Here is a 10273-nt window from a genome sequence, read left to right on the forward strand (position 1 = left end):
GTGGGGCAAAAACGCATAATTCTGCTCTATGGTCTTATGGAAACACTATTGAAGCCACCTGTTCTTTATAGCCCTTTCTACTCGATGTGTATATAGACAGCGTAGAACGGGCTTTAGTGTATTTCAGAGCTCTAAATTTAAATGCTCCGAAATCCACCGTATATGCTGCGGTGTGAATAAAGTGACTTCTGGCCGTGGATTAGACCAGACATTGTCGGTGTATCGAGAAACAGTCGGTAACACACCGCAACATCTAACGTTTCTGAGCGCCGAATAATCCTCCACTGATACAGCAGTGAAATTACTTAACATGTACAAAAAGAAATGTGTTTGCCAAAGAAGCTGTGACTAACATCATTATTTCTTTAATCACGAACCCACTGGAGGATTGATGCTGGTATTAATAAGGATGGGAATCACGTTGCCTACTCCATTGTGAACTCTGGGTTGCTACCGACGCTGTGGATTTTCCAGAATGACACGTTCTGCAATCCTCTACGTCAATGAGGTGGCGTATCCGATCATGGCGGCATTTGGCATCCCTGGTATGTCATAATACTGTCTTTTCATGTGTTTTGCTCTGTCGCAACTCTATGGAGTGTTCTGTTAGTTCTCTGGAATTAGCGACAATGGCTAATACCAGAGGACATACTTTCAAGCTGATTGATGGAAAGTATAGGAAGATATCCTATATATCCTATATGGAAGATGAACAAGTGGCTGAGGAACTGGTGTAGGGAGCAGGGTTTCAGTTTTCAGGATAATTGGGACCTCTTCTGGGGCAGGTGGGACCTGTACAAGAGAGACGGGTTACACTTGAACTACAGGGGGACCAATATTCTTTCAGGGAGGTTTGTTAATGCTATTGGGGAGGCTTTAAACCAGATTTGCAGGGGGATGGGAACCAGAGTGCCAGAGCTGACAGTGTGGCTGGGGTGAAAATAAATGATGTTAAAAGTCCAAGCAAATCCGCTAATAGAAAGGTTGTGAGTGGTGGTAAAAATCTTCTGAGGTGTATATATTTCAATGCTAGGAGTATTGCGGGGAAGGCAGGTGAGTTGAGGGCGTGGATTGACACGTGGAATTATGACGTAATAGAAATTAGTGAAACTTGGCTACAGGAGGGGCAGGACTTGCAGCTTAATATTCCAGAGTTCATTGTTTCAGATGTGATCGAGGCAGAGGAATGAAAGGTGGGGGAGTAGCATTGCTTGTTAGGGAAAATATTAAAGCAGTGTTCAGGCCGGACAGATTAGAGGGCTCGTCTATTGAGTCCTTATGGGTGGAGCTCAGAAACAGGAAAGGTATGGCCACATTAGTGGGATTGTATTACAGACCACCCAATAGTCAAGGAGAATTGGAAGAGCAAATCTGCAGAGAGATAGTAGGCACTGCAGGAAACATAAAGTTGTGGTGGTAGGGGACTTTAATTTTCCATATATTGATTGGCTCTCCCATACTGTTAGGGGGCTAGATGGTTTAGAGTTTGTAAAATGTGTTCAGGAAAGTTTTCTAAATCAATATATAGAGGGACCAACTAGAGGGGATGCAATATTGGATCTCCTGTTAGGAAACGAGTTAGGACATGTGACAGAAGTCTGTGTAGGGGAGCACTTTGGTTCCAGTGATCATAACACCATTAGTTTCAACTTGATTATGGACAAGGATAGATCTGATCCTAGGGTTGAGGTTCTTATCTGGAAGAAGGCCAAATTTGAAGAAATGAGAAAGGATCTAAAAAGCGTGGATTGGGACAGGTGGTTCTCTGGCAAGGATGTGATCGGTAGGTGGGAAACCTTCAAAGGAGAAATTTTGAGAGTGCAGAATTTGTATGTTCCTGTCAGGATTAAAGGCATAGCAAATAGGAATAAGGAACCTTGGTTCTCAAGGGATATTGCAACTCTGATAAAGAAGAAGAGGGAGTTGTATGAAATGTATAGGAAGCAGGGAGTAAATAAGGTGCTTGAGGAGTATAAGAAGTGCAAGAAAATACTTAAGAAGGAAATCAGGAGGGCTAAAAGAAGACATGAGGTTGCCTTGGCAGTCAAAGTGAAGGATAATCCAAAGGGCTTTTAGAGGTATATTAAGAGCAAAAGGATTGTAAGGGATAAAATTGGTCCTCTTGAAGATCAGAATTGTCAGCTATGTGCGGAACCAAAGGAAATGGGGGAGATCTTAAATAGGTTTTTTGCGTCTGTATTTACTAAGGAAACTGGCATGAAGTCTATGGAATTAAGGGAAACAAGTACTGAGATCATGAAACTGTTCAGATCGAAAAGGAGGAGGTCCTTGCTGTCTGGAGGAAAATTAACGTGGATAAATCCCCGGGACCTGACAGGGTGTTCCCTCGGACCTTGAAGGAGACTAGTGTTCAAATTGCAGGGGCCCTGGCAGAAATATTTAAAATGTCGCTGTCTGCAGGTGAGGTGCCGGAGGATTGGAGAGTGGCTCATGTTGTTCCATTGTTTAAAAAAAGATCGAAAAGTAATCCCGGAAATTATAGGCCAGTAAGTTTAACGTCGGTAGTAGGTAAGTTATTGGAGGGAGTACTAAGAGACAGAATTTGGATAGACAGGGACTTATTAGGGAGAGTCAACATGGCTTTGTGCGTGTTAGGTCATGTTTGACCAATCTATTGGAGTTTTTCGAGGAGGTTACCAGGAAAGTGGATGAAGGGAAGGCAGTGGATATTGTCTACATGGACTTCAGTAAATCCTTTGACAAGGTAACGCATGGGAGTTAGTTAGGAAAATTCAGTCGCTAGGTATACGTGGAGAGGTGGTAAATTGCATTAGACATTGGCTCAATGGAAGAAGCCAAAGAGTGGTAGTAGAGAATTGCTTCTCCGAGTGGCCTGTGACTAGTGGTATGCCACAGGGATCAGTGCTGGGTCTATTGTTATTTGTCATCTATATCAATGATCTGGATGATAATGTGGTAAATTGAATCAGCAAATTTGCTGATGATAGAAAGATTGGAGGTGTAGTAGACAGCGAGGAAAGATTTCAGAGCCTGCAGAGGGACTTGGGCCAGCTGGAAAAATGGGCTGAAAAATGGCAGATGGTGTTTAATACAGACAAGTGTGAGGTATTGCACGTTGGAAGGACAAACCAACGTAGAACATACAGGGTTACTGGTAAGGCACTGAGGAGTGCAGTGGAACAGAGGGATCTGGGAATACAGATAGAAAATTCCCTAAAAGTGGCGTCACAGGTAGATAGGGTCGTAAAGAGAGCTTTTGGTACATTGGCCTTTATTAATCAAAGTATTGAGTATAAGAGCTGGAATGTTATGATGAGGTTGTATAAGGCATTAGCGAGGCCGAATCCGGAGTATTGTGTTCAGTTTTGGTCACCAAATTACAGGAAGGATATAAATAAGGTTGAAAGAGTGCAGAGAAGGTTTACGAGGATGTTGCCGGGACTTGAGAAACTCAGTTACAGAGAAAGGGTGAATAGGTTAGGACTTTATTCACTGGAGCTTAGAAGAATGAGGGGAGATTTGATAGAGGTATATAAAATTATGATGGATATAGATAGAGTGAATGCAAGCAGGCTTTTTCCACTGAGGCAAGGGGAGAAAAAAACCAGAGGACATGGGTTAAGGGTGAGGGGGGAAAAGTTTAAAGGAAACATTGTGGGGGGGGGGCTTCTTCACGCAGAGAGTGGTGGGAGTATGGAATGAGCTGCCAGACGAGGTGGTAAATGCGGGTTCTTTTTTAACATTTAAGAATAAATTGAACAGATACATGGATGGGAGGTGTATGGAGGGATATGGTCCATGTGCAGGTCAGTGGGACTAGGCAGAAAATGGTTCGGCACAGCCAAGAAGGGCCAAAAGGCCTGTTTCTGTGCTGTAGTTTCTGTGGTTCTATGGTTCATTATCCGAGGTAGATTATATTGACACGCGAGAGTGTGTGGGGAAACTGCTGGAGACAGTTATCAAAGATATGATAACAGCACATTTGGAAAGCGGTGAAATCATCAGACAAAGTCAGCATGGATTTGTGAAAGGAAAATCATGTCTGACGAATCTCATAGAATTTTTTGAGGATGTAACTAGTAGAGTGGATAGGGGAGAACCAGTGGATGTGGTATATTTGGATTTTCAAAAGGCTTTTGACAAGGTCCCACACAGGAGATTAGTGTGCAAATTTAAAAACACGATATTGGTGGTAAGGTATTGATGTGGATAGAGAATTGGTTAGCAGACAGGAATCAAAGAGTTGGAATAAAAGGGACCTTTTCAGAATGGCAGGCAGTGACTAGTGGGATACCTCAAGGCTCAGTGCTGGGACCCCAGTTGTTTACAATATATATTAATGACTTGGATGAGGGAATTAAATGCAGCACCTCCAAGTTTGCAGATGACACGAAGCTGGGCTGCAGTGTCAGCTGTGAGGAGGATGCTAAGAGGATGCAGGGTGACTTGGATAGGTTGGGTGAGTGGGCAAATTCATGGCAGATGCAATTTAATGTGGATAAATGTGAAGTTATCCACTTTGGTGGCAAAAATAGGAAAACAGATTATTATCTGAATGGTGGCCAATTAGGAAAAGGGGAGGTGCAACGAGACCTGGGTGTCATTATACACCAGTCATTGAAAGTGGGCATGCAGATACAGCAGGCGGTGAAAAAGGCGAATGGTATGCTGGCATTTATAGCAAGTGGATTCGAGTACAGGAGCAGGGAGGTACTACTGCAGTTGTACAAGGCCTTGGTGAGACCACACCTGGAGTATTGTGTGCAGTTTTAGTCCCCTAATCTGAGGAAAGACATCCTTGCCATAGTGGGAGTACAAAGAAGGTTCACCAGATTGATTCCTGGGATGGCAGAACTTTTATATGAAGAAAGACTGGATGAACTAGGCTGTACTCGTTGGAATTTAGAAGATTGAGGGGGGATCGGATTGAAACGTATAAAATCCTAAAGGGATTGGACAGGCAGGAAGATTGTTCCCGATGTTGGGGAAGTCCAGAACAAGGGGTCACGGTTTGAGGATAAAGGCGAAGCCTTTTAGGACTGAGATTCGGAAAAACTTCTTCACACAGAGAGTGGTGAATCTGTGGAATTATCTGCCAGAGGAAACAGCTGAGGCCAGTTCATTGGCTATATTTAAGAGGGAGATAGATATGGCCCTTGTGGCTAGAGGGATCAGAGGGTATGGAGGGAAGGCTGGTGCAGGGTTCTGAGTTGGATGATCAGCCATGGTCATAATAAATGGCGGTGCAGGCTCGAAGGGCCAAGTGGCCTACTCCTGCACCTATTTTGTATGTTTCTACACACAGGCGGGCTTTGTGATAGAAGCAGATACTTTGGGGTGTTTAAAGAGACTGACATAGGCATATAGATGAAAGAAAAATGAAGGGAAATGTTGGAGGGAAGGGTAAGATTGATCTTGAGGTAGGTTAAGCGTTCCGCACAACACAGTTGGTGGAAGAGACATTACTGTGGTTTGCTTTTCTATCTTCAGTGTTCTGACAGTTACTTCGGTGAACTTCAATATGTACTGAACTGAACAATGAAATATTATCTGAAGACCCGGGAACGGAGCGTCGCTGGACGTAAACAAATGAGCAAGGAACAATTTAGAATGTATTTGAACTGATTTACCGAGCGTGGACAACAGAATGTTTGAAAACAGACCTGAAAACGAGGGAAGAATGACGATGCGTTTGAATTTAAAGTCCCAAATCATGACATGATGGAATAATTAAGCCGCTGAATTGCTGAAGAGATCAGTATTGAAAGTGAATGGTTATCTTGTGGACAGGTGATCTGGAGAGGAGATTAAAATAGCAAAAGACAGGGTTAATTAGGGATGACCAATAAGAGTGAGAACCTGGAATGATGCACGTTGCAGTGTGGGTTTGCAGGGAGCGGATGCAGCCAAGAGTGATACCAGACATAAGTAGTGTGATGCCGGTTTTGGGGAGGCGGGGGGCGGGGGGGGGGTGCGGGGGAGGTGGTGGGCCGTTGGGTGGTGGTGTTGATTTAAGAAATCTCGATCTGTAGAGAAAGTGCCATCATCGCCGTCCATGCATCCCTCCCCCAGACTTATCCTTCGCCAATTACAGACCTTACCCTCTCTCAGCCGGCACAATCACCCTTGATTTTTCAGATTGTTTTGCTGCCTGCCCTATCAGATGTAATTTTGCTCTCTCTAATTTCATCCGTCTCTGCAGCGTTAGGTTATTGGCGCCCCAGATGTCGAGTCTTTCCAGCATTAATTGCTCAAATTCCATATTTCTCGATTCTGTACTTTCCTGTTATTTCTCATTTTGACTTATTGCCAAACGAAGAAAAGTCACCAAGGCGAACAATATGAAAATATTCTATAACTGCTCTTAATCTACAACGGAATTACAATGCAGATCTCGTGCTTTCCTGGGGTATATGGCGAATAAACTCTGCTCGGGCTTCCAGCGGGATTACAAATATCGGTATATAGGGAAGACAGGCGATAGCGATGTGTTCTTCCTAGTTGTTAGATTTCCTCTTTTTTTAAGTGCAATTGATTTTCTTCACTTTATAGCCATTCTGTAGGAACGTTGTTCGTAATTGTCTTTTTTTTCCCCTCGTGTAGATTCTCTGGGTCCAAAATAGTTATTACATGGTTAATCAAAGTAACATGAACCGCTCTACGTTGGGAGGCATGATGGTGGCTATTAATATGGAGGTATAAATCCGTGTGAGTGGGTTTCCGATTGTCCCCATGTCCGAAGCTATCACCCGGTTTCCGTCGTATTGGAATGTCCAGGAACAGGAGGCAACCATTCTTCTCCGTCTCCATCGTAAATTGAATTTTTGGATGTATGCTGTTCAGGTGGTCCTAGAATAGTTGGAGTGCCCTCGTCTTCTTCGATACCCTGCCCTGGTTCTCTGCCTGATCTGGATCTTTTCATCTCGAATAGCCAACAAGATATCAACCTTCTCCATTTCAACACTCCTTTCTCTTCCTCCAATCTGACCCCCTCTGAAAGCACTGTACTCCAATCTCTCCGTACCAACCCCAGCCTTACCAAAGCGGGTGTTGTTATAATGTGGAACACTGAATTCTTCCTTGCCGAGACCAGGCGACAACTTTCAGTCACCTTCTTCTACCCACCCCTGCAGGAGGACCCTACTCCACAAATCAGAAAACCACCTCCGATGCTATCACTGACCTTGACCAATCTAGAGAACTCCTAATCGCTGCCACCAAACTCATGGTTCCCTTACCTCGCATTATCACTTCGACCTCCTACCCAAGATCCGGAAACTGGACTGTCCGTGTAAGCTGCTCTCGAACTTTTCATTAACTTTCAATTTTCTGGCCCTGACCGCCTCATCTTCACCATGGAACTTCAATCTCAATACACTAATTGCATCATCAGGAAGACATCAAAGTCCTCCTTTCTTGACAAAAGAATCAACTAATACCTCTCCACCACAACTCTCTTCCGTCTAGTAGAACTGATCCTCACCCAGAATATTTTTTTCCTTCGGATCCTCCCACTTTTTCCAGACCTGAGGGGTAGCCATTGGCAATCGCATGGGTCCGAACTACCCCTGCCTCTTTGTGGTTATTTAGTATAGTGAATGTTCGAAGACTTCTCTTGTTATATTCCACAACTCTTCTTCTTCTACATTAATGACTACACTGGTGCTGTTTCATGGACCTATGCTAATCAATTTTATTAATATTATTTTAACTTCCACCTGCCCTTAAATTCGGGCCATCTCTAATACTTCCCTTCGTGTTCTTGATCTTTTTGTCTCCAGCTTTGGAGACAAACTATGTACCGCATCCTTTATAAACCTGCACGCTCCCATGGTTATAACTCTTCCCACCCCGACTCCTGTAAAACTGCTATTCCCTATTCTCAGTTTGCTCGATGTCGCCACATCTGTGCCCAAGATGCGGCTTCCCTTTCCAGGGCATCGGAGATGTCATCCTTCTTTACAGTTCAGGTTTCCCTCGCTCTACTATTGATGCTTCCCTCGCCGGCATAACCTCCATTTGCCGTACATCCACTCACCCCACTTACCCGCTACCACCCCACACCACCCTCCGCATCCAGCACATTATCCTCCCCAAACTGCCCCATCACCAAAGGGACACTACCACCAAACATATTTCACCTCACTTCTCTTCACTTTCTACAGGGGTTGCTCATTACGCGATGCCCTTATGCATTCGTCCCTCTTCACTAATCTCCCGTAGGCTCATATCCATGTAAGTGACCTAAGTGCTACACCTGCCCATTCAGCTCCCTCACCTTCATTCAGGTCCCCAAACAGTCAACACTCAATTTGCGAGTGCTGGGCCAACTGTGGTGTCTAGGGATCCCGATGTGACCTCTTCTTCATTAGTAAGACCCTTCGTAAATCGTGACCGTTTCGTCCAGCCCCACCATCACTCGCCACAAGTGGGACATCCCGGTGACCGAACATTTTAATTCCCATCCCCATTCTCGTTCTGATGTGTCGATGTATGGCCCCCTCTTGTGCCAAGATGAGACCACCCTCAGGGTGGAGGAACAACACCTTATATTCCGTCTTGTGCACCCTCATATTTGGTGGTATGAATATAAATTTATCCTTCCGGTAGACAATCCCCTCCCCTCCCACCCACACCTCTTTACTCTATTCCGCACTCTGAGCAAATACTTCTCCTCTGCCTAATACTTCCCCCGGGTCCTTTCCTCGTTCCTTTTCTCCTATCGTCCACTCTTATCTCCTGTATGATTATTTCTTCACCAGCCCTTAACCTTTTCACGTGGCTTCACCTGGCTAGCCTTCCAGCTAGCATCGTTCCCTCTCCCCCGCCCCCAACATCTGTTTATTTAAGCATCTTCCCACGTTCTTCCTCGTCCTGAAGACGGGTTTCGGCCTGACCTCTTGAGTTTTCGAAACGTAATTTCTAACTTTCCTCCTTTGGGCTGTCTGTTTAAAATATAATCCTCCTGTGTTTTGTGATTCATCCAGCAAACATTCTGACGGCTGTGATCTTGTACCAGGAAAAGTTCGGACTCTCCCGAGGAATTACTCGCTATATGATGGCGATGGTGATCTCCGCCCTGCTCGTGATAACCTGGCATGTGTTGCTTCGAGAAATATTCATTTACTATCACCCTAACTCCTTCCTGTCCCTCAGAACAGTGTGCCCTTTTAATATTTACCTGCGGATCGTCACCTTGGATTATTCCGTCTGGTTAACTGTGTCCTTCACATTTGACCGTTTTGTTAGCATTTGCTGTCCGAAGCTGCGCCTCAGATATTGTACGGATAGGACGGCTGTTGTGGTTATTGTTTCCTTATGCGCCCTGAGCCTGTTAAAGTACGTTCCTTTTCATTTCATGTACGAGCCTCGCTACATCATGGATAACGTGAACTGGGGTTGTCAGCCAAAAGCCGCCTACTTCACCTCTAACTTGTGGGCGGTTTTCTCTTGGATGTGTAGCATATCATTTTCCTTCCTCCCGTTCGTTCTTATCCTGCTGTTGAACGGACTAACCGTTAAGAACATTGTAGCAGCCAACCGGGTCCGACGACATTTAAAGGGACTTAAAGTCAAAGATATTGAGGGGGGAAATCGGCGCAAATCTGTTGTCTTACTCTTCACTGTGTCGGGCACTTACATACTACTGTGGACAACGGAAACTGTGACTTTCATCTGCACTCGGATCACAGTCAATTTCCTTGGCGGGGATCTCACAAGCCCCTCTTACATCGCTAATGAGGTGGGGGTGTTACTCATGCTCCTCAACTCCTGCGTTAATACGTGTATCTATGCATTGACCCAGCGCAAATTCAGACAGGAAGTGAAGAATACACTTAAACATTTAGCACAGTTTATTTATAAATGTAAGAAACTTGCTCCGCAGTGGGCTTAAGCCCCCGGGACGAATACAACGCCGAAGTTCACTCTATTCTTTGACACGACCTCGTTATTTTATGACCTCTGTTCCATCCAAAATAGATTCATTGACCAGAAATCACTATGGTATCATTTTTTCCAGTAATTTTTCGGCTGTTCATTATTAAACTTTGTCCCCAGTTTTTTCTGCTTCATTGAAATCTAAGTTTATTTTACTTCAGCAGTTAAAAAGCATACACGCCATGGCCCCTCCTTTTACTACATCATACACTCACTATCGTTTGTCTCTTCTCTCTCGATACAGACTGCGCGCTCCAGTGAAATAAAAATACTAGCATTAAGGAATCCTCGGATTTCAATCAACACACCAGCCCACTTACTGAACCACACACACACACACACACACACACAC

The 10273-nt window shown here is 44.5% G+C and overlaps 1 protein-coding gene across 1 annotated transcript; it reads left to right on the plus strand.

Annotated features, from left to right (window-relative positions):
- Window positions 1-475: 475 nt before the first annotated feature.
- On the plus strand, window positions 476-9877 carry LOC134347302 (probable G-protein coupled receptor 139). Its single transcript, XM_063049700.1, has 2 exons — window positions 476-545; window positions 8970-9877. Exons 1-2 carry the CDS (start codon window positions 476-478, stop codon window positions 9875-9877), a joined length of 978 nt encoding a protein of 325 aa, XP_062905770.1.
- Window positions 9878-10273: the final 396 nt, after the last annotated feature.

This window comes from Mobula hypostoma, chromosome 5, assembly GCF_963921235.1.
Source record: "Mobula hypostoma chromosome 5, sMobHyp1.1, whole genome shotgun sequence".
NCBI classification, from domain to species: domain Eukaryota; kingdom Metazoa; phylum Chordata; class Chondrichthyes; order Myliobatiformes; family Myliobatidae; genus Mobula; species Mobula hypostoma.

Coding starts and splice junctions, on each gene's coding strand:
- LOC134347302 (XM_063049700.1), top strand. CDS start 476: ATGACACGTTCTGCAATCCTCTACGTCAATGAGGTGGCGTATCCGATC. Junction 546..8,969: donor GGCGGCATTTGGCATCCCTG/GTATGTCATAAT, acceptor TGATTCATCCAG/CAAACATTCTGACGGCTGTG.